This window comes from Leptinotarsa decemlineata, unplaced genomic scaffold (genome assembly GCF_025532065.1).
Source record: "Leptinotarsa decemlineata unplaced genomic scaffold, Ldec_3_MD MMD2_tig00078346_RagTag_RagTag, whole genome shotgun sequence".
NCBI lineage: Eukaryota > Metazoa > Arthropoda > Insecta > Coleoptera > Chrysomelidae > Leptinotarsa > Leptinotarsa decemlineata.
The window spans coordinates 258700-283740 of NW_027412724.1; the positions used below are offsets into that span (position 1 = coordinate 258700).

The 25041-nt window shown below is 35.8% G+C and overlaps 1 protein-coding gene across 15 annotated transcripts in view; it reads left to right on the top strand.

The window, feature by feature from the left end:
- Nucleotides 1-25041, top strand: part of Rbp (RIMS binding protein) — a 143063-nt gene that overhangs the window by 25744 nt on the left and 92278 nt on the right. For all 15 annotated transcript variants that reach the window (XM_074185675.1, XM_074185673.1, XM_074185674.1 and 12 more), the window contains exons 2-3: nucleotides 14266-14435; nucleotides 19614-19813. In XM_074185675.1, coding sequence (XP_074041776.1) covers nucleotides 14266-14435; nucleotides 19614-19813 — 370 coding nt within the window. The remainder of the gene's footprint in view (nucleotides 1-14265; nucleotides 14436-19613; nucleotides 19814-25041) is intronic.

The window sequence follows — 25041 nt, forward strand, 5'->3', positions numbered from 1 at the left end:
ATTTCTTGAATTTATTAATAATTTATGGTGAGTGCAATAGAATTGCAAGTAGAACATGCCGAGTATTTCATGAAAGAATTCCACAACTTCCGAAGCCGAATAATAATGTGATAAATCGACTACTGTGATAAATCGACTACAAATGCTTCTCTGCACGAGGCTGAAAGGGAAATAGGTATACCCTACGTGACAATTTGTCGAATTCTTAATAAGCATAAATGGCATCCCTATAAGTTCTAATGTGTCCAACTTTTGAAAGAGACTTATTTACCTCGTAGAGTGAAATTCTTTGAATGGTTACTTGTCAAGACTCAAGAGAATGAACATTTCCTTGACAATATCATATGGACAGATGAGGCCAAGTTCACAAAAAATGGAGTTTTCAATAGACACAACAGTACTTATTGGGTGCCAGAAAATCCCCATGTTGTCCGCCAAAGGGGTTTTCAAGAAAGATGGCAATTCAATGTATTTGTATTTTTTTATATCGAGTTTTATGATGATAATTTGAATGCATCAAAATATGAAGATTCACTGAGGAATGGAATTCAAAGAATTTTAAATAATAGACCAGGAAGAGAACATGTATGGTACTAAATGGATGGTGCTCCACTTCATAATTCTCATTCAGTCAGCGAAGCTTTAACCGAAATCTTCGAAGACAGATGGATTGGTAATAATGGACCTTTTCGTTGGCCTCCTAGAATACCAGATGGCAATCTATTAGATTATTTCGTGTGGGGTTTCATTAAAAATATGGTTGACTCTACTCCAATAACAACAATGGATAATATGAAATCGAGAGTTACAACTGCTTTCAATAGTTTGACTTCAGATTTGATCAGAAGCGCTACACATGACAATCTTTTGAAGAGATTACATGTTTGTTTATATACATATTCTGAAATACACTGACGATTGAATTAACTCATTAATTTATGGGTTTATTATTTTCAGTTCGTGTTTCAGCGTTAATAAAACTATTGTTTGAAGATGGTTGACGAGTATTTTAATAATTATCTTTTCATTGTATTATCTGTGACTGATTGAGAAACATCAAACGAAATCTGTTTTACAAAAATGAGAGATGAACAAGGAAACCATGTCAATTTCCGTTTGAAACAGTTTATCTCGAAAACGGTTCAAAATAGAAATAGTATTATCTAATCGAAGTTAATCTAAAATTGGATGTAGAGCTCAAAAATGTTGAAATATACAGGGTGTTCCATTTGAAAAAATTGAGTTCCACTCATTTTTTAATGAGATCAAAGTATCTGCATTTTTTGAAGACCCTGTATGAGGCAAATGAAAATATGACTCGGAGTGAAGATCCTCATAGTATCACTCCATCCTATTTCAAATTTGATCGTTTTAGTGCAAGAGAGTTCAAGATTATCAGCATTTATAAAAGTTCATGTTTGGTAAAAAAAATATCGAAATTAATTCATATCTTCTAAATGGTAATAGATAGGTATAGGGAAATAGTATATGAGTTTATTGACAAAGTGATAGTAAATCATAATATGATATTATATACGGGGTGTTCCATTTGAAAAATCAAAGAAGCCGCTACTTTATAGTAGAAGCGACAACGCCGTTTCGTCTAAAATATTTTAGGCGTGTAGGTCATATTGACTTATGCATACTGTGGAATATTCAGGTTGATCCGTTGAATAGTTTGCCAGAAACGGCTAATAAACGCTCATCATGAAAAGCCCTGTATATGTGCGAGTTTTGCCCAATGGTTAATCTTGAGTATGGTTGATGTAGGTTACCACATTTTCTTGTATCGTACTTGTGTAAACTGCTATTTTTAAGAATGGTATTCTCTTGTGTTTTAATATTCAGAGTAATTTGAAATATATATAGTGAATACACTGTGAGAATACCTATCTTTGGATAAAATGATTTACAAGATGTGTTGTTAGGCTTGACTCCAATCATACTTCTGATAATTTTTTTTTGGATTATAAATATCTGATTTAGGTAGCTTGAGCTACCCCAAAACATTAGGCCATAACTGAGTGTTGATTAAACCAATCCATACCTAGTATGCCAATTTCAGAGTTTCAGTTGATACAGTATTTTTCAGTTGTTTTATTACAAAACAGATTTTACTTAGCTTGGTGGTTGTTTCGTTTATATGATTTTTCCATGTCATTTTATTATCCAATATAACTCCCAGAAAGCGAGCAACATCAATCTGCTCAATTCTACTATGATTTACTCTTATTGATAAATTAGAATTCCTATTCAGATTTTTCGTTAGAAACTGCATGAAGCATGTTTTTTCCAATTTCACCACTAGACCATTGTAAGTACGTCAGTTATAGAATTCATTCGCGGCAGTATTGGCTCTAAGTACCATATCACATATTGATTTTTCTGATAAAAGAAAATTGGTATCGTCGGCATACATAATTATATTTTGCGCACTTGGACATGAGTTAATCATATCATTCATGAAAATGATGAAGAGTACTGGGGCCATTATAGAACCCTGTGGAACACCCATATTAATTGTTTTTTCTTTTGATTTATTATTATTCAATACTGCGATCTGTTTTCGATCTTTCAAATATGCTGTAATGCAGTCATCTGCAACTCCTCGAACTCCTATTCGATATAATTTTTCTATCAAAGTATCATGACTCACAGTATCAAATGCTCTGCTTAAGTCGAAGTATAGAGCTATTGTGTTTTGTTTGTTGTTTAAATAGTTATAAATGTTGTCACAGAGTTCTGCTACTGCTGTTGATTTATTTTACCTAAATCTGTGTTGATAGTTCAACACTAAATTATGATATTCTGAAAATTTGTTGAGGCGGCAATTGAAAGGAAAGTCGAGAATTTTTGATAACTGACTTTGTAAGCAGATGTTTCTATAATTATTAATGTCATATTTGGATCCTTTATTTGTTATATAGGTACTGATTTGGAGGTTTTCAAATTTGTTGGGTATTGACCTGTAACGAACGTTTCATTGATTAAGTGAGCTAGTGGCTCTTTTATATGTTCTCTGACATATCTCAACGGTTTTCCAGAAATATCATCAATACCTTCAGCTGTTTTCTTGGTTGTTTTCATAATATAATCCTCAATTTCATATACATTAGTAGGAGAGAGAAAGAATGTATGATGGAAATGAGATATTAGTTTGATTTTATCATTATCAAATGGGGGATATTGCAAACCATCGAAGTGATTACTGAATATATTACAAATTTCCCTCAGATCTGTCACACATTCTCCATTATAATTGAGCTTTGATACTGATTGATTTTGACTATGATTTTTGGATTCGTTAATAATTTTCCAACTTTCTTTCATCCTGTTTGAGACATTTTTTATTCTTTCATCATTGTAATTATACTTTTCTTGCTTTAGTTTTTCTTTATATAGTTTTTTTAATGTATCAAATTTATTTTTAATTGTCATATTTGATGCACTTTTAATAAGGTTTGTTATATCACAGAGCATATTATGAAGTTCTTTCAGTTCTTTGGTATACCAGACTTTATAGCGTTTCTTTATTTGCGTTCTTTTAAATGGGAATGAGATATCGTAGTAGAATTTGAAATCGTTGAAAAAGTTACTGAATTTATCATCCACTGTGAAAGAAGAATAAACATCTGCCCATTGTTCTTTTTCGATCAGCTTCTTAAAGTTCATCATATTATTTTCAGAGTAATCCCGTTTATATTGTATTTCTGTTCTTTCATTTTTTCCCACATACAAACTAATTTGGTATATTTGGAATGTATGATCCGATATGTGGTTATCTTTTACCAATTTTGAACACAATGAAATATTTGAAAACATAAGATCAATACAGGTAGAGCTTTTGTCGGTGATTCGTGTGGCTTGTTCTATATGGTTTTCCATGCTAAATTTATTGAACAGATTGGTCAATTCTCTAGAGATATTATTCTCAGTAAATATATTTATATTGAAATCACCACATACTAAGTACTGATTTGAACATGAGTATATACCACACATCAGGTCATACATTTTTTCAATAAAAATCCCGCCGTCACTATTTGGTGTCCTATAAACTGTGATGACATATAATTTGTTACTGCTGACTGGGAGATTTATAGAGATCACTGTAGCTTCAAAGTGTTTCTCAATATTGTGATTATGGGTTATTGATTTACAGTTTGGAACATAGTTTGCTCTCACAAATATACAAACTCCACCATGTTGAAATTCTTCACGGCAGAAGCTACTTACAATAGAAAAATCATATAATTTGAATGACATCATCTCCTCCGATTTGAGCCAATGTTCTGAGATGCAGCAAATATCTACACTATGTAACTCAAAAATAATTTACAGATCCCCAGATTTGTCAAAAATACCCTGTACATTAAAATGCATTGTATTGAGTGTTTTTGTTAAATCTATTTTCACTTTTTTTGTCTCTAATTTTTCTATTTTGTGTCTAAAAAAGAAGTTGGTCTTTTTTCATCCTCATTTGCTAACACATTTTTCGTTTTATATTTCTCATAATGCCGATTGAAATCAAACCTTTTATAGTTCACCCCACTTGGCCAGAGAGTGGGACTATAGAAAAAGTCTTTGTACTTAAAATCACTAACAACTACAAAGGTTTTAAGTCTTTTATTTTCATTTAAGTCCTTAACTATGAATTCATCTTCAGCATTGTACATTGAATGAAAATAAGTTATTAAAAAATTTAAAATATCATAGGAACATATTATCGAACTGATCGAATGGGTATATTATGCCAGTCAAACGTTTTCGTTCGTTTTTTCATTGACAGGTGTTAACGAAGGATTTATGCAAATTCAATCACATCGTCACATTCACCGAGGGTACGCTTCGTTACATTAGTTCCACATGGTTTACTTCAACTATAAACAACCCAAGGACTGGAAATGAGTTGTCGAAGCATTAATTTGACCTTATCGAGTTTAATTAGGTATGAATATGTGCACCATTCTCTGACAAGGGACTTTTTAATTGGTTTGATTACCAAAGATTGCAATACCGACTTGTATCTACATTCAATTATTAATACATTTGTTTTCCTTTCAGATCAATGTTTAATGACCACAACTTTATTGGTAAAAGTAGCTTCTAGAAAATTGATATAGTTCTGATGAGCAGGAAAAAGTTTTTATTGCATTATTATTTTATCCGTATTATATTATCCATTCTGAGCTTTGTCGTGATGCTCTTTTTCATGTAAGATACTCTTTATAAAATTTAGTGGAAAATTGAAAAGATTGCGATAGTACTTTATAGTATTTTTGTTATTTGTTTTCTTCGAGAAAAATCAGCTAAAAGGGTAAGGGAGCTGGGCTCCAACCTGATTGAACATAAGAAGTTATCACTTCAAAAAAAGCTAATAATGACGTAGATAATGTACTAAAAACCAAAAAATAATCCGGAAGGTCCTAGTAGCAGTCATCACACCACTCTCCTCAGCAACCTATGGTATTGATCAGATAAAAAAATAATAAAATCGTTGGACGTAAAGCTTGTCAAATATAGGAAGAGGTTTAAGAATTCCGTTATGGCCCCCCCGCTAGATCTGCGTTCATTAGAAGACAATAATAATGAAAGAGAGAGAGAGAGAGAGAGAGAGAGAGAGAGAGAGAAAAGAGAGAAAGATTTCTTGAACCTCTTCCTATATTTGACAAACTGTAATATTCATATATTTACTCAGGTTACGCTACGCCCAACGATTTTATTATTTTTTTTTTTTTGATAAATACCGTAGATTGTTGAAGAGAATGGTGTGATGACTGTTACCTAGGTCCTTCCGAATTATTTTTAGCTTTTAATACATATTATTATGTTTTTTTCCCAATGAAACCGTTGAACATAATTTTTGTTCTACTTATTTAGTTTCTAAATCTGTTAAGTACTCAATTCTTCTCATTCTGTTTAGTTCAATTAGTGCATCAGTATTAAAAGGTTTACTTTCCGACAGTTTGTTGCAATCTAACTCCTCAATACATAAACCTTCCAAAGACTTCACTCGACTTAGGCCACGTATGCTTGACCTACTTCAAACAATTTCGAGCATAATTACACAACTGCGTGGTCTACAGTGCTGCTTGCATTTTGTGTACAGTGGAAGCCCATGATAAAATTAAGGGTGACATCCTTCTTTCAGCCGTCCCGTAATTGAACTTTGCTGGAAAGTGTATAGCTTTAGGGTAGATAGGATGTACGCCGTCTCTTCCAAAGTTGATGTGAACTTACGGTACATCATTTTCGTACATTTGAGTTCGACAAAACTGACGTCAAACAATTTCTGCAATTATAGCGCCCGCCGTTTACCAATCTTTTCGATATGCAATATTGGACCGCGACTTATTGGGGTAGTTGACAAATAAACCCCTTCTGAAAGTGACCCTTTGTGAGTCATTTTCAGAAGGGGTTTATTTGTCACTCAGAAATACTCGAGAGTATAACTTTGCCACCCCCGGAAACATGAGGCACAAGGCCACCAATTTGTTTTATATGGATAATCTTAAACTTTATGCCTCTGGAGAGAAGAATCTCCATCAGTCCTTGAGGGTGGTGGAAGAGTATACGCATGTTATCGGTACGAAATTCGGGATAGACAAATGTGCAATGGTCCATCTCAAAAGAGGACGATCCGGGACTACGGAGAGGATGTGCAGCTTGTATCTGAAAGCATCCTACACAATTTGGATCCCGGAGAGACGTATACTTACCTCGGGGTGGAACAACGCCACTCACAAGAGGTGAAAAACTCTCTGTCTACACGACAGAATGATACTGGATACAGCCTGTAAAGTCGTCAGGAGTTCGGATCCCCTTCTCCGCATGGTCTGTGACCATGAGAGAGCAGGTATAGTTTTCGACACTGAACGAGGTGACCACAACTCTGTTACCGAGTTGGAACGCGTTCAGCTAAAAGCTCATATAAAAACCGCAGAGATAACCTCACTTCTGCGGAAACACAAGGATAAGCCAATTCATGGGTTCTTTTCAATAACTTTGGAGACCTTGGCTTATCCAAGCGACTGACTTTTGCTTTCCTCAGGTCGAGTGGGCTCAAATCGGAAACTGTTGGGTTCATCATGACTTGCCAGAATGGTGTCTTCAACATCTCAGTCTACCGCAGTCGCGTGATGGGTATAGAGGTTCCTGACACAAGGTGCAGGGCCTGCCGCGAGACGCCCGAGACCCTAATGCACTTGCTATCAGCATGTCCAGCATATGCGGTCTCGGGCTATATCCATCTACGGCACTCTTATGGTATTGACGAGACACCGGTGTTGCCCTACGCTTCGGGGGATATTGAATCCGTTGTGGGAAACGAGAAGTGTCGAATTTATTGGAACTATTCGTTCCCCACCTTCAGGCTCATACAAGCTAATAAGCCTGATGTAGTCCTTCTCGACCATCAGAGCAAAACGATATTTGTCGTGGAGTTTTCATCTTCTGGCGAGACGAATATAGTCCGAAAGAGGAGAAAAACGGATAAAATATCGAGATTTTCTCTTCGAACTCCGCAGGCTCTATCCAGACCACTCTGTCAAGATGGTTGCTTTGATTACTGGAGTATTTGTTGGAATGATGACCTGTCTACTCTCGAATCTTAAAATCATACCGGCCTGCCGCACTAAGGCAGAAATCTTAGCCGCACAGACGCTTAAGGCTGTTATTCTTGGCTCACTGCGCTTGCTCAGGGCACATGATTCTCGGACTCAATGATCACTTACCCTACGGTGTGGGGAGTGGTCGTTGGTTGATAATGCTGGCGTGCCCTCCCGAATGTATCGGGGCTTCGGGGGATAGGGCCTGACCAGCGCATACCTCGGTAAAAAATAATAATATTTCTTTATTATTTTCCACATACAGTGCATCTATACTAACAAATGTTTTAACAAAAAGTTGAAGATAAACAGCAAAGTTCATTTTCTCCAATGAAGCAATCACTCACTTCATCAGGAATATGTTATCCGCCATTTTGTAGCTGCGGCCATCTTGAATTTACAATGATACAGAATCTATTAAATTGGGTTGTTATTAACACTAAATATGTGTACTGAATATCAGATCAATCTGTCAACAGGAAAGGAGGCAAACTTCAATTACTAAATGTGACCCAAATAACAAACAGTGCAAGCTGAATAAAACCGCATGAAAACCTACTCACTACTCGAATTTGTTCATATACTCTGCACAACTTCTAATAATAACTTAGGGGTCGATCATCAACAAATTTATTGCTATGTGAGGAAAACTTATGAGTAGTTGGTAGTTAATTGACAAGTGATAACTTCAGCAAACAGGGTTCGATGTCGTAGCAAAGACATCATTAAATGAGTAATAATGAATTCATTTCCAACAAATAGGGCACCTAATGCTTAGAAACTGATTTTCAGAAAATTAAAACAGATATAATGCAGCGGCGAATATCATTAAGAGATGAATAATTGATGTCACAGAAATGGCAAATTGTATTAAAATTTTCACAGCTAATCATAACAGGTGATTTAAATGCAATGCAGAATCTAAGTAGAACCGTGATTTCATTTATAGTGTTATGGCAAGGAACATAAAAAAGGATTTTTGATGGAAGATACACACAGTAAAATATAGTGCGTTTTGTGAAATTTTGTTTCATTTAGAAAATGAATTGAATTTGTTTTAAGTTGTTGTACTGCCTTTCACTTATCGACAAATCCACTGAAAATATAAAAAAAGTATTTTCAATGCAAACATTTTTTGTTTGAAAATTCAATTTTATCATTGCCTGGTCATAAGCACTATCACTGACAAAACGACCAATGCCAAACATTTTTTACAGAAGGGTTAGATAACATAATTGGTCAAGCAAATGAAGAACCGCATTCTACAGATTTCCGATCCTTCTTTTCACTTGAAATATCTAAATATATTTTTCCAATTATTTACCAATAACTCTTAGCCAGATCCGTTACTTAAGAAGATCTTATTTAGTACGTCAACCATTGACGTTCAAATCAACAATAACAACCAGTTGGATAGAAATTCTTTACAGTCTGATAATACATCCAGTTCCTATACTCCTCTCTTCTTTACCATACATCAGTGATATGACACCTAAGTTATGCAGCATTTTCAAAAATTTAAATGTAAAAATAGCTGTCAGAACCATATTAACCATTAATAAATTATTTTCAAAACTTAAGGATAAAACGCCTATAAACTTGTTTCATTCACTCAATCGACCGCTGTGTGAACCGGTGGTTCGAACCACAAGGCCGGACGATCATTTACAAGATTTCTAGTTTCAGTTGAATATCTGCACGAAAATTGAAAATCGCTTTAAATTCGGCTCAAAATATATTATTCCCTCTTATGATCGTCATCCCAAAGAATTCCCTTCTGAACCGTTAATGTATATTTATAAGATGGTTTCTATGGCGAATGACAGGTCTACCTCTCATGGGATCGATATTTCGTGAGAAGATAAATGTTATAAGCTCATTGATATTCCAATCGCGACTATCTGGTGCCGGATGACAGCCTTCTATCTGATTTTTACATTCACAGTACGTATCTATTGTTGTTGAGAAGCTCGAAATCGTTATTTCCTGTAAATAGCTGTACAGTATGAAAACACTGTGGCCAGGATAAATCTGTCCATTATTACCATATATTACTTATTATTAAATGGTAAATTTTAATAATTGACATAATTTACTGAAAGATTTTCAGAATAAATGTTTTTATGAAAACATCGACACGTGTTTTGTTACACAGGTTTCCTTCAAGCAAGAGTGTATCAACCTGAAGGACCGGATATAAATAATACGTAATTTAATGATTTGTGTAAAAAATAAGTGAACAAAATTAATTTTACACAACAATTCATTCTAGGTAATATTGTTTCCTGCTAACAACAGATTGAGCAAAGGCGAATTATTCTAATCAATTTCAAATTGGAAAGAAAAAATAAATTAAATTAATTCATTTGAACAATTCCTTCTCTTTATTCTGTTGTTACCAGAATACATGTCTTTCAAAGAACGTACCAACATGTCCCTGACCCCTCCTGTATGTGGAGCAAATGGAGTATTGTAGAACCAGTTCATGTTTTGCTAATGTTAATGTTATTATTATGTCGTGCTGCTCAAGGTGCTGCTCAAGGTAGTTCGATTTCAATTCATATCTATCTACATTCAGTTTTACGGATAGTGTTTTTACAAATATCTTTACTAGAAATTTCATGTGTGATAACAATTTTCAAGCATGAAATTACCCTCTATTTTTTTTGAATAATTATCGTCGTGATTGCCCAAATTAAGTTACTGGAGCTTTTTTTTTGAGGTAAAGATCGCAAACAATCAATTCTAGAGTTGCTTTACTCAGAACTGGTTGGTCGTGATTAGGTTGAATCACTTCTCTGGAAATCAGCGAAGATACATTGCCCCACCATCAGCAATTTTGGTTTACCACCTTCAACAGTTTCGATAATGAATCTATCTGAATAAGTATGTCTATTACATACTCGCATTTACCTCGTATTCAACATCCAAATGTTGCTCTGACAAATCCAATCTATTGATGATACTAGCATTTCTGATTCTATATATTTGATTTTCGGAGAAGTGCATATGACATGCTCAAGATAAGATGAAAACACCGACCCCTGTCTCTCATGCAAACCAACGACTTTGTCGGTACGTGTGGCAGATACACGACGGAAAAACAACAACTAACCCAGCTAATGCCGCGCAGGAAGCTGAAGGAAAAGCATAAGGCACCTGTACAACGTCTTCCATTTGGAAGATTCGTCACAAGTAACTTCTTATATATGAAAAGCAGAAATTAATTTAATTTGGTCGGGACAACCACCGATAGACCGGTTTCAAAGTATTAGGTCCTCGTCAGTACCGGAAGGGTCATATCAGACGAAGTGAACCGTATGAGTATCCCGAATGAACAAAATAATTTTCAACTAGTCACAAGCTCTATCTGCAGTTGACTGAGTAGGATGTATCACTGCGCCACATACATACAAAGTTCGGAAACAACTCCACATACTCCGGAGGGGCGGGGAGTCAGAAAAATAAATGAATATATTCCAGAGGTGCATATGACAAGCTCAAGATTAGGTGAAAACACCTTATCCTAGCCCCTATGACTTTGCAGGTTCACATGGTCATTTCAGACGGTCTTCCATCTGATATGATCCTCTCGGTACTGACGAGGAGCTAGTACTCCGAAACCGGTCTATCGGTGGACGTCCCGACCAAATGAAATAAATTTTTGATTTTCATATATTATATGAAGTTACAAGGTCGCGAAGCTGAGGCTTTTGCAATAAGCAGCGGACTTACTCAGATTATAAATGAGCCAACCAGGATTCCTGACCTTGATGGAGAATATACAAGTCTTCTGGATCTATAGCTAACAACCATTCCAGAAATTGTAAGGTCTCTATTGGAATCTTCTTATCGCAATCTCTTTTCAGTGTTGACTGAATTACCGATAAATGTTGGGGAGCAATCTAAGCCGCGCAAATTTTGGCATTACAGATTTTCTGAGTGGGAGGATCCTCAAGACCATTTCCGAGATTTTGTCTGGATAAATGTTTGTTTCAGCTGTAATGATCCATCAACTTGTGCTCTTGATATCACGGAAGCTATTCTACCATTCATGGATGCATGTATTCCTTTTTCAATGGAATGAACCTCTAACGGAAAACTTTGGTTCTATAAAAATTGCGAGCAAGCTGTCGCCTCCAAAAATATCGCCTATCGGCAGTGGCGCAAAAATCCCAGTGCCGAAATCCGAACTAGGTTTGTTGATGTTAGCAACAGCTGCAAACTAAGAAAAAATGAAAGCAAAGAACTGCACGATCAGAAAATTAGGGATAAACTGTTTGCCAATCCCAACGGGTCTAGATCCTTCTGGTCGGTAGCTAAAGCTATCAATCAGAACTATAAAACATCCACAATTCCACCATTAACACAAGCGGATGGTTCAATCGCAACAACAGTCATAGAAAAAAGCAAATCTACTAGCTGAACAATTTGCGTTCCATTCCACAGTCGATTTTTTGGGAAAGGCACCTCAAACTATTCCCACGCTAGAATCCACAATGCCGGAAACTACTTTTCGACAACGTCTAGTCAGGCGAATTTTGTAACAGCTCAATATCGACAAGGCGTCTGGTCCTGATGAAGTGCCCGTCATCGTACTTAAATAGTGCACAAATGAACTCGCACCAGTATTTTTCAGATTTTTCAACCTGTTCAGCAAAGAAGGGCTTTTTCCGTCTTGTTGAAAGATTGCTCGCGTTTAGCCTATTCCAAAAAAGGACACGAAAAATCTTCCAAATAACTATCAGTGATATAAAAAATCTTAGAAAAAGCCGTAAAAAACCATAGCCTTGAATATTTGGATGGCTTCAACATCTTGAACGATCATCAATATGATTTTCGGAAACGAAGATCAACAGGCGGCCTTCTATCGTATGTTGCTCATATTGAGAATAACGCAATCGAGAAACATGGACAATGAAGAGCTGGTGCGCTTGGTATTCCTAAGGCCTTTGACCGTGTGTGGCTTGAGGGTTTGCTGGCCAAACTTCAATGCTATGGCTTGTTGGATCATTTTCGTATATGGCTCTCCAGCTTCCTGAAAGAACGTTCCCTTACTGATATGTCTTGGCACAAACATGCCACTGAAGTTGCAAAGGCTGCTTCTCAAAAGCTTGGAACACCGTTCCGAACCAGAAAACTGTACACACCCCAACAAAGTTTGATGCTTTATAAAGCTCTTATCAGACCATCTTTGGAGTATTGTTCTCATGTATGGAGTTTCGCCCCTAAGCATACCCTGAAGCTGCTGGATTCCATTCAGAAAAGAGCCATCCGCCTGATTGGAGACGCGAACATCACTTGCAACCTTGATAGTCCCCAAAAGATTGGGGATTTGTCTCTCTTCTATATAAACTTTCACGGGAAGTGTTCAAGTGACTTGGCACATTTGAATCCATCAGAAATACGCGACGGACTGTGGCAGCTCATCGTTTTGAGGTTCAACTTAGTGCACCTCGAACTTCACTCTTTCATCTGGAGAACTGCGTTTATGCGGAATTAAATTTTTGAGAACGTTTTTCTAAATGAATTTATTCTACAGCGATTCAAATCCAATGTAAACCGCTACTTTCGCACAAGCACCGGTCGTAGAGCGCCTTAGGGATTTTCCTGTGGTGTTTTGTGTTTTGTCTTGAAAAAACTTACATCGAATCTACCAAATGGAATACGTTGCATAGGTGCCTGATGGGATGGTTTAACTTCAGCTTTCTGCATTTACTTTATAAGAGCTGCAGAAGGAATCTTTCTCCACCTGATAACTCCACCTTCCAAATTTTTTCGCAAAAGAACACGACTAATAGAATTGGATATTCAAGTATGTGCCAGGTGCTTCGATTGTTGTTTTTTGTTGAATTTTGTTAACCAAAAATTAAACTTGTTAATCAAGTTGTTTTTAATATACTTTACTTAAGGTGCAGAAAATGTATCGTTAGGACAACTTTCTTCATTGTTATCTTGCTGAAGGTTTTTCCTCAAACTTATGCGTTGGTGGTTGTCAAAGTCTTCATAAGGATTGATTTCATAGCGATATCACGAAAAACTACCTGAAAAGCTTTGGAAATCGCAGTATCAGCTGAGTTACTGAAAATCTCTTCATTTTCAACAAACTGAATCAGACTAAGTTTTAGTCACGAACATTTTTATATTCTTGGACCACACGGAAGTTCAGTTTTTTTCCATTGTTCTCATCGTGTTCACTTCGAGTTTCATTTCCTCCTAAATTTCGAACGTCATCCTCTTCAACATGCCTCCCCTGATATTTATTAGGATAGTCACAGGAATTCCGATTTCTATTCATTAAGTGAACATCTGATGGAGAAATTCGAAAATTTAAATATATATTTTTCGAATAGGTACTTTCTTTTACTTCTACCAGCCGTTACGTATATTCTGAAGTTTTACGTGATGGACCAGTTTGTAAATTCAATAATTTGATATTGATGAAAATACAAATAAATTTATTGTTTTGCCTTTTCACTTGTTCCAACCATGTGATACAAAGTGATTAAATCTTAAAAAAAGCATACATTGATTTAAGTCAGTACCTGTCGACAGGGTAGAAAGATATATAGATTAATAAAAATTGTCATATCTTACTTTTTGTATTTATTGTCGTAGGAAATGTTTTTCGTAATTATTGAATGCGTTTTTCTCGAAGGGCATGGATTTGGAAATGCAACTCCGAGCGGCAGAAGCTAGACGAGGTGAGCTGGAACGTCAACATGCAGAAGCTTTGCAGTCTCTCAGAGGATGTGGTCCAGAGACGCTTGAAGTGAGACAATCGAGAGTTAGAGAGTTAGAGAAAAAAGTAGCCCTGGAAACAGTAAGGTAAGTGGATGACAGTCATGGTATACATACCTTTATTTTCCTCTTTACCGTTTCATTTTTTGAAAGTTTGATCACCTAGGAAGCTACATTTTTGTGGTGTTGAAATTTCATCTAAACTTGATTGCTAGTGACATTTCATTTTCCTAATCAGCGTGTCATGAAACCTCCAAGAATATTCAAAATGTCCCTCTATGAAAATTTAAGCTACTTGAAGAATATCTTCAACAGTTATCATCGAAAACTTAATTTTTTCAAATGATATTTTAATGAATCCGAGACACCAGTCCAAAATACCTTCAATAAGGAATCCACTTACCTATATGGAACTATGGTTTGTGTAACTAGTACACTCATAGGAAGTTTTATTAGAATTCAGTAATAATTGGTAATTGAAGAATATGTGTGTGATATAACTGAAAGCTTTAAACAGTGTATGGACCAATGCAACAGAAAGCCAAGCATTCCGCTAAAAGCGAACGACATCCAAACGACCGAAACATTTTCTATCAGAGTTTGTTCATTTTCTTACCGGCCATGACTCATAGAGGCGCAGATGACTAAGAATTTACACTTCAACACTCCTCTATTAGGCTAATTGCACACACACCGATTGTGGACGGCCGATTTTATACCGGTCGTCCAAATTCCAATAGTGAGCCACATGTGGCAACGGGACCTTGTACACATACTTACCGGTGATCGACGCCGATCACATTGAGTCTGAATTAATGAAACTTTTTAGCTTTATTACGGTAATTTAAAATATGCTTGATGGGGACGTATAGTCGAAGTAAACGATATTGTGCACTTTTAAAGTTGCGGGCACTCTGAAAGGTTAAAAAAACCAATACATAGAAATGAACCGGCAGCGAACTAGTCCACGTGGACTATAGACATGGCGGTTCGTATTGGATGATTTTTACTAGCCGAGTTTTATGATTGAAGTCATGTTACGGTGACGAATAGAAATCGGGAATGCGAGGATGGTTATCGCCGTTGTGTTCAGTTCAGGATCTAATCGCGATTTGAGTGTTGAAATTCGATATTGGTGCAGTTATAATTACTTAAAATGTTTGTTATCTGTTTAAAATGTGGCGTCTTTCGACAAGTACTAATAGTAATAACGAATGTGATAACAACGCACTTTTTACAATGTAGTGATTCCACTAGCGATGGTGAACAATGCGAAAAAGAGATACTAGTGAATAAGATTCGGATGCATTTGAATATTGAAACACAGAGAGTATGTTTATAGTCAAAAACAAACCTGATGAAGACAATACGCGATGTGATACAGGTTTACCAAAACCTTCAGATGTTCATCTAATAAAGTCATTTAAAAAACAATATACTGTTACGAAAGCAATGAGATTCCTACAACTGAAATCATAAGGAAGAAATCGAATACATACTTTTTTTTTGTGGCCGTTGGACGCATAGTCCATAATAGCCAGCAACTAAACGTTAGTTTTTCTCTCAATTTTTCGAAAGCAAGGGAACGGGTTTTAGGATATTACTTTTCACACCCAGGGGTCGATCAGGGTGACTTTGCACAGAAAAGGTAGACCACGGAAAGAAAGGATTTGGGGGATGGGAACATGAACACATAGAATTCACATCAAGTATCCTCTACAACTTCAGGTTACAATCATTCACAAATTTCATCATGAATACATACTTATAAACTAGGATTTAGATTTAAAATAATAAACAAACGTCAAGCAGTTATGGTAAGCAGAAGAATAGTGGAATTACGTAACAAATACTTAGAACAAATAACTAAATATAAACAAGAACAACGGCAAATTTCCTATTTGGACTGAACTTGGTATGACACTCACCACACAGTTTCGAAAAGGTGGACTGATAGTTCGAAGAAGTGTTTGCCTAACATGCCTGCAAACAAAGGATCGCGACTAATCATTGTATATTGCCGAGAACGTAAAGGATGGGTTCCGCATTATTTGAAATTATGTGAAAAAAACTTGAGGACTGCAATGTTGACCATCATAACATGGAAGCTAATATTTTCGAGGAATGGTTTGAAAACACATTGATCCCAAATTTGAATGCGATTGGTGTAATGTTCCTTGACAACGCTTCCTATCATTCGCGACAGCTCATCAAAGTACCGAATGAAAAGCCGAGGAAAGATGAAATACAAAGATTTTTCAAGGATAACAATTTGTATTTTGAAGATAACTATATCAAAAACCAACTACTTGAAGTTTAACAGACGAAAACATTTGGAAAAGTGTATGTCCTTGAGAATAATGCTGAAAAGTATGGCCACACCGTACTGAGACTTTCCCCCTATTTTTGTGTTTTCAATCCCATTGAGTTGATTTGGGGAAAATTGAAACAGAGCATTAGGCGTAAAAATAATTTTCCAAAATTTGATAAGAAGGTGATATATCTAGTTAAAGAAGAAGTATCTAATATTACCGAAGAAGACTGGCAGGGAAAGGATCAAAAAGGTAATTTTAGTTGAAAAATACTATATGAAGATTGGACACTCCATATTATTGGTAGAAATAATCTCATTATTGATTTAATAGTGATAGCGAAACAGAGAATATGGAAGAGGAATTATTAGAAGTTTTCGAAGAGTGTTTTTGAAGCGATCGATTGTATATGTGTGTGAGTAAGTAGTATTCAGAAGTATTTTCAATTATCACCCTGTTATTTGAATCCCTACTTTTCCACTCACCTATATAAACAAAATATTTATTATGTATATATATATATATATATATATATATATATATATATATATATATATATTATATATATATATATATTTTTATTATATATTATAGTTATTGTGATTATTATATAATCATAAATGATTATTGAATAACGAAATTAGTTAGATACCTGTCTATATTATTGAAGGGGAGCTGTTGGAAGGTAGGTTGCACTATATCGTTTACTTGAACTATACCTCGTTTAAATCGAAATATGAAGTGAATATTAAAGTACCTGATCACTAAGATTTTATCTATATAAAATATGATTGTTGTATATGTTGTAGCAGAAAAATTGGTGATAAACAGATTAAAACTTTTTTAAATATATGTCGCATTATAGAAGGATACTATGTGTAAATCCTATAATTCATAAAATGTATTGCCATTGTAACCTAATTTTAATCATAAATAGACTCCATCAACAATATTATCATTATCATTAGATTGTTTCTAGTCAGCATTTGAACGTTTAATGAAAGCTACTAGTCCTACCAGCTCTTTATCTCTTTCATGTCTTCAAATATGTCATGTCTCTTTCAAATATTTTCAACTTACTTACATCTGTTGCGGCAGAATTTCGGAAAGAAATGGAAGAGTAGGAATGAACTATTTGGACCTCATGGCGATGTTAGACTTGAAGTAGTTTTGGCGAGCGTAAACGGGGTAATGGCTCACCTCGTTCTGCTTCAAAAGGAATCCTGAAATGGCAGAAATCGCCAACCCAGAGGATTGTTCTTTTTGCTACAGACATCCTGGTAATATATCTATTATGAAACGCTTTTGTCTAGTTTACTCGGTTATAGGTGACCTTGGCCCACCTATACTCTGTCCATCTAAGCAATGGAGTGCTCCAAAACACTTTTTTTAATATGCGGTTGGGTATAGTAGGAACACAAATTAGCAGTTTTCTCAGACGTATCATTACTTGACAACACAGACATTAAAACGTATCTGAATTCCAATGAATTCCGCCAGCCGACTGTCTGATTGTCCAGCGTGAGGATGTCTATTTTACCAAATAGAAGCAAATGTGCTTGGTGATTATGCTTTGATCACGTATCTATTTTTGTTTGGGTTACTTTGTTGGAATGATATAGTGAAGCATCAAGCTCAACACACCTAAGATAAAAAATCGGTTGGTCATTGCCGAGTGATATCGTGTCTCTGCTTTTTCTGGAATGTCTATTAGGGCCGCGTAGCATGCCCCATCGGTGGCCAATATCTGAATTACTCGTTTGATACGTCTACCATCCGGGGACGGATATGATGTTCCATTGCAAATGGTACAAAAATAATAATAGCGACGAAACAAGTTGAAATTAAAAAAAAAAGAGATTTCACTGACACCCCTGTTACCTATCAAATTGTCCTACAAAAAGTGCATTTGCTTATTCAAACTCCACTAAATATATCCTGCTTCTCAAGGAAACCGATTACTTAATGTGGCTAGCAAGAGGGAACTCTGTCAATCACTGAAGTCCTGATCCAATTCGCGATGGGCAAGCATAGAATATGTTTTCTACTACCAGAGTCTGCATTTTCTCTATAGAATAATCTACAGCAAAGTTGACAGACCATGGTATCATTTTCTCAATCTAGTGAGAATTTTATCGGTGGACAGTTTGTGAATATCTTCGTCAGGTAGATAAGCGACACCGAATGTGTGTCTTTGAAAGAACTTCTTTAACGCATTTTAGGAAAGTGTCCTCCATGATGTACTAACTGCACCAGCCCCCTCAGGCCACCAGCTCTCTCAGGTTACCTGTAACTATCCAGGCCAAAATGTACATCTCTGGAATTGTACCTGTGGATTATCTCCAGAAATATGCTCTATGGCAGTCATAATGGTATACTGAAGAGATCGATTGATAGATATTAGGTTGTCGAGGGTTCAACGTGCAGAATTTCCAACTCAATGCACCCTTCACATTTGAGGGCATTTGTAAGTCAGCTATTCATGACGATACATTGAAGGGCTTTTCCGCTTCTGGTTTGGGCGAATCATCGTTTGAGCGATTGCTGATCCGCTCAGGGGAAGTTTGTTTCCTCTCCTAATGAAAATTCTGCTCATCAAGCTGCTCCCAAAGCTTCCTGCCTGTATCCCCTAGCCTTCTAGATTTGTCAATAGCATCGAGAGTTGAAGAATGCATGAACTCTTGCTCGTTATATATGTTACAGGGCGGACAATTGGGGTCGAAGAAGCCCTGTTGTCCATCACGGCAAAATCCTGAATCATTTTATTAGGTTTTACACAATAGAAGGGCTCCATTATCTCGGAGGTTCTGTAAGTGACACTGAGTGGGTTCAGTCATACAGCCTTTCGACACAGTATGGATTTAAAAAAGTTATTCACCAACATTCTTGGAATTATGTTATCATGAAACACTGAAACACTTTGTCTGTCATTTACTTTTTAATATATTTCCAGGTGTGAAGAACTCCAACTTGAACTTGCATCATCGCAGAGGTCTCGAATGGGCACGAATATGCAGTGTATTCCGATGTCAGGCAACATCGGAGGACAGTCTTGGGGCAATAAAGGTACAGAAATAGAACGAATTATGGCTAAAATAGAACAAGATAACAGAATATTAGCTGAGTTAGACCATAGTCGTTCTACCACTTTGGGTAAGTTAGAGTAGTGAATGAGTATGTCTAATTTGAGTAGCGTTGGTGTTTACAAATGACGGATAATTATTTCATCAAAGTACTAATGAATAACTGGGAGACTATTAAATTAATGAAGAGAAACGCAGAATTTGTTGAAGATCAAAGACAGGAAGAATATATAAAGAAGTAAAATGTCTACTGTAAGTTGAGAATTTACGGATGGTAGACTCGCTTTTTTGTTTCTTAATTTCGAATTTACTGCACCTATTTTCGTAAGCTATAAGGTTAAAACTATCAGGTTGAATACAAGTCTTTTTATTGTCTATATTTAGGACCACTTGAAAGCGATAGAATTCAATGGTTTGTAATGAAACATGTTCACAAACGGGCACATTATCGTTTAACAACAAGCTTTTCAACACGTTATTCAGGAAGCAATAGGTTTTATCCGAACTAAACTAAATATTTTTCGAATTGAACTAGCACTGAATTATATGTGAGTCAGTAAGGATTGTGAGAATAAGCCATCCAGGCTAAACTATATTTTCCATCTATACGAACTTCCGAATACGTTTCCTGAATATGATTCTGAAAATTTTTACATTCAGTAGTTTGATTGACAGGATAAGTTCATTATCGACCAAGTTGACAAGGAAAAAGATGAATTCCTGCCTTTTTGTCGTTCAGCGGACAATTATTTGTCGAAAGATTCAGATAGGCACTTCATTATGATGGAATTAGTCGATACTTGCTGGAAATCCATAATGTATTCAAGTAGCACATTTTTCTAAGATTTTCTTTGAACAGTTAACGAAACCTCAACCCGTTCGTGTGCATGAAGAAACTAGCGTAGTGAGACACGTGTTGCGGTTTTGTGAACTTTTTAGAGAAAATCTCACCATAAAGAGAATTGGTGACATAATTTCGGGAAGTTGGATCGGTTCAAAATGAAAATCATAAACTTTATAAAGCTAGAGTTTGCAATATTGGAACAAATAGTACGCTTGGACGTTTAGTCCAAGAAAATTGTTCACTGAGACGGGTTTGGGTTGTCCAAGTGCCTTGTAAATATTAAAAAGTATAACTTACATTCGTATAAGATTCGGTTAGTGCAAGAACAAAATGAGAACGACTTTTATTATATCATCTATTTTGAGAAATTACAAGTGAACAAGCGGTGAGAAATGGTGATTACCTATTTAATGTTCGTTTTTAGAAGAGTACCTATACTTCATTTTGATCGGTGTTGTTGATCTACACAATAGTCCTTATTTAGGCGATAGCAATAAAAATGTTTCACAAACTACACCGGAAACGATTCGACCGTCACAAACTTCATTTTTGAAATTTCACATGTACATCCTCAGGTTCATCTTCCATTATGATTACTTAGAGCATATTATATCAATTCTACATTAATAATAATATGTCTATGAAGACTAGGTTAACATTGGTTTTCAAGAAAACAAGTTCAGTAATGATTTCAGTTATCCATTTTTCATTTAATGATTGAGAAGTAGAAAGCCGATAAGTTTTTTCTCCTCTTCTAAAAATTTTCCTTTGCAATTTGAATAGAATTAGAATAATACTTTTCACTACCACTCAATGACTGATAATTTCACTCATTCTAGAAATATAATCTTCAGAATGAATATGTAATAAAACCTACAAAGGGTCTCGTACCAACCTTATTCAAGTAAGAGCATAAGTCCAGTTGAATTTTTAGGAAGTCATTTGATACCTGCTAAAAATGCATTATGCATTCAGTCTTGGAGAAGAAAATGAATTTCAGCCTTATAAAGTCAGTTGTAGCTGGTGTAAGTATGAATCTTGGAAAAGTAAAAACAACATTCCAAGTATGAGATAATTTTCCAAAAGTTCTTGTACGTCTTCCATAAATTTAGATACCAATTAAAATACACACATCGGAAAAGTCTAGGGATATTTTTATAACATACTAAATATCATAAAAATAAATGCATGAGGTCGTTTAATTTCGATTAAATTGGTACACTCGACCACCCTGTAGATTTCTATGGGTTGAACAAAGCCTGCAAAAACGGTAACTAATCTTTTATCAAGTTTTTTACAAACTGTAGGTTTTCGGATAAAATGAATAATCTGAAAGTGTCGAGTTTGTACATTCTATGCAGTTCTTGCTCAGCAATTAAACAGGAAATATTGTGCTTTAACATGGAACGCCATCACTCACCATTGGCTGAGATGAATAGAGCTGTAGGGCTTCTTCAAGGTGGCATGCGACAAAATGATAGCTCTTCGTTTGGGGGTCTCCCAAAGTGTTATCAGTCGATTGTGGCGACGTTTCCGTGAAACTGGTAGTCCAGCCGAAAAACATCCAGGGCGAGGACGCGCTATAATTGCAGTTCAAGACCGATTTTTGGTCTTAACCGCAAGAAGACAACCGACAATCACAGCACCTGAGTTGGTTAACGTGTTGCAGCAGACGCACCAGGTAACCATTGGTCGTGATACTGTCAGAAATCGACTGCATGAAGCAGATCTCCACAACAGAAGGCCACTTAGATGTCCACCTTTGTCGAGAGGCAATCGCGGTAGAAGATTAGAGTGGTGTCAAGAACATCAAAACTGGGATGCAAATGATTGGGCCACAGTTTTGTTTACAGACGAATCCAGATTTGGATTTCATCTAGATTCTCGTCGAGTAAGACTGTGGAGACGACCTGGAAATAATGAACGTTTGAGACACGTCCAGGAAGTCCACACATACAGAGGTGGTACAGTAATGCTATGGGGCGGAATCATGATCGGCGGCAGAACCGATCTCGTTTTTCCAAATCGCTCCCTCACAGCTCGACAGTACCTCGACACAAGATTGAATCCATTTCTAAAAACGTTCTCAGGAAGTTTATTCCACATAAACGCCGTTTTCGAGAAGAATGTTCGAGGTCAACTGAGTTGAACCTCAAAACGATGAGCAGCCACAGTCCGTCGCGTATTTCTGATATATACCACTCTTGGTGGAATCAAATGTGCCAAGTTACTTCAACACTTCCCGTCAAATTATCTATAGAAGAGAGACAAATCTCCAACCTTTCTTCAGACTGTCAAGGTTGCAAGTGATGTTCACGTCCTCCAATAGTTTCCAATCAAACACCGTACAAAAAAATGTAACAGAAGATTAGGATAAACTTCCATTTTCATAAAAGTGGCATCGTTCTGCAAAGGTGATACATTTCTGTACGGTTTTGGTAAAATTGGTTTTTGTAAAAAAAAAAAGTTCATTTAATTGATTATGCCGTACAAATTAGATGGTTCATGAGGAGGTGAAAATAAGGTGAAACACACAATAATGAATGATCTTGAAATAAAATTTCATGATATGTTCACTACTCCATGAACCCATGAATTTATACGGCACGACTGAGTTAATTAGTCCGGTCAATTTAGACCTGAAAACAGTAATGAAATAACGAAAATTAGGACAGAGCAAAATTTTGGTGAAGACCTTTATTTTACCATGAAAAATAAAAATTTGAAACTCCCAATCTGTCGCATGAGTGCTTGAAAAATTATTCGGGGTCAAAGGTCAAAATTTCAGTTTTTTTGAGTCTTTCTCGAAAACCTTAAGTTTTATCAAAAAAATACTTCAGACCAAAGTTGTAAGTATCACCGTTCCTGAGATATCGCAATTGTAAAAGTCGCGTTCTATGTAATATTCACACGTTTCCACACAACCTGTGAGGTAGTGTACTCGGCGCGTTTTTTCAACGTGGTTTCCCTAGTAGACCTATTCCACGAATCGTTAATAAGTAATTTTTAGTCACAATACTTATTTAACTGCATGAGGATTATTCGGGTTGATAATGTTTATGGAGTGTAATTGTCAGTTTGATTTATTTTGATACTTTAATCTGATTTATACTCGTCATAGTTAACTTCAACAATCATGTGCAATTTTTTCTTCGTCTTCTTCCTCTTCCTCTCCTTGCCAGATGTTCATAAATTGTTCAAATAATGATGTATCAGTTGTCTCTTCATCAGCATCGCATGAATCATCCTCTGTTGTACTCAACTCAACATTTGAACAAGAGTGACCTTGGAAATTGGTACACGTAGGTGTACCAGCCTGTTCATCTACTTCATCGCCACAAAATAAGTAGTTTTCTTCAAAACTAAAGCTGGATTCACTTACTCGTGCTCTAGTACGAGGTGGACTTACTTTTGAAGTACTGGCCTTTTGAAGTACGTTGTCTTTTTGCTGCGCCAATGGTAGTTTTCGGGGTGTATGATTTTCGGCAATCCACGTGGATTGTAATGGACTTTAGACCTCTCAAATATTCAGTAAACTCATCACTTCTCGCATCACTTACATCGATTAAAGTTTGCATTACACGATTAACCACAACAGTTTCACCTTCAGTCAAAAGCTTACAGCAAATAAAGCAAAAATAGCGACATTTTTTTTCGAATAATAATCACTGAAAACTCTTTTAGTAGACGCTTGGAATAAATACGTATATTCAATCGTTTAACACTAAAAGAAGTAGGCAAATGAACAACGCCACATGGACAATATAATAGGTAGCCAGATGTTATATTTAAGGCCATACGGGTAGATGGAATTTTCGAAGGGACTGACGGTCCTTTAAATGTATATAATATATAGTATATACATAAGTACCTTAAGTACCTGAATGTGTATATACGTTGCTAATGTGTGCATATTTTTAGGTGGTATCAAATAGCTCTCAAAAAATTCATCATGAGCTTGGAGTCAATAAGTAACATTGGTACAGTGTAGTGTTTATACTGAGAAAATGAATGTTTTGAATGAAAATTAAATGTTTGGTAGTTCAAAAAATAGCTTAGCCAAAAAATTATATTAGACTTTCTACTTTTTGTGTACAAACAACTGATCTCGTATCATTCCAAAAAAGTATGACGTAGAGTACTCTTGAGAATAGTATTAAAAAAAAGTTACTGACGTTATGGCTCAAGGAAATATCCTGGATATCATCTGCAACAAATTTAATCACCCACCATTTTATACATTGTCATTTGAAATAGGAAATAGTTTCATGAATATGCATGGAAAATATGTTAATTGAATTAACGTTGTTTTTGCATGTAAATATTGGATGCAAATACTGATTACCCGAATGTTCAGTGCATATCGCAAAAATATTTTAACTGTTAATTCTTTTTTAAAAATGAACTTTGATAACTGATATTCATTTATATGATTTCAATTAATTTCAAATGTG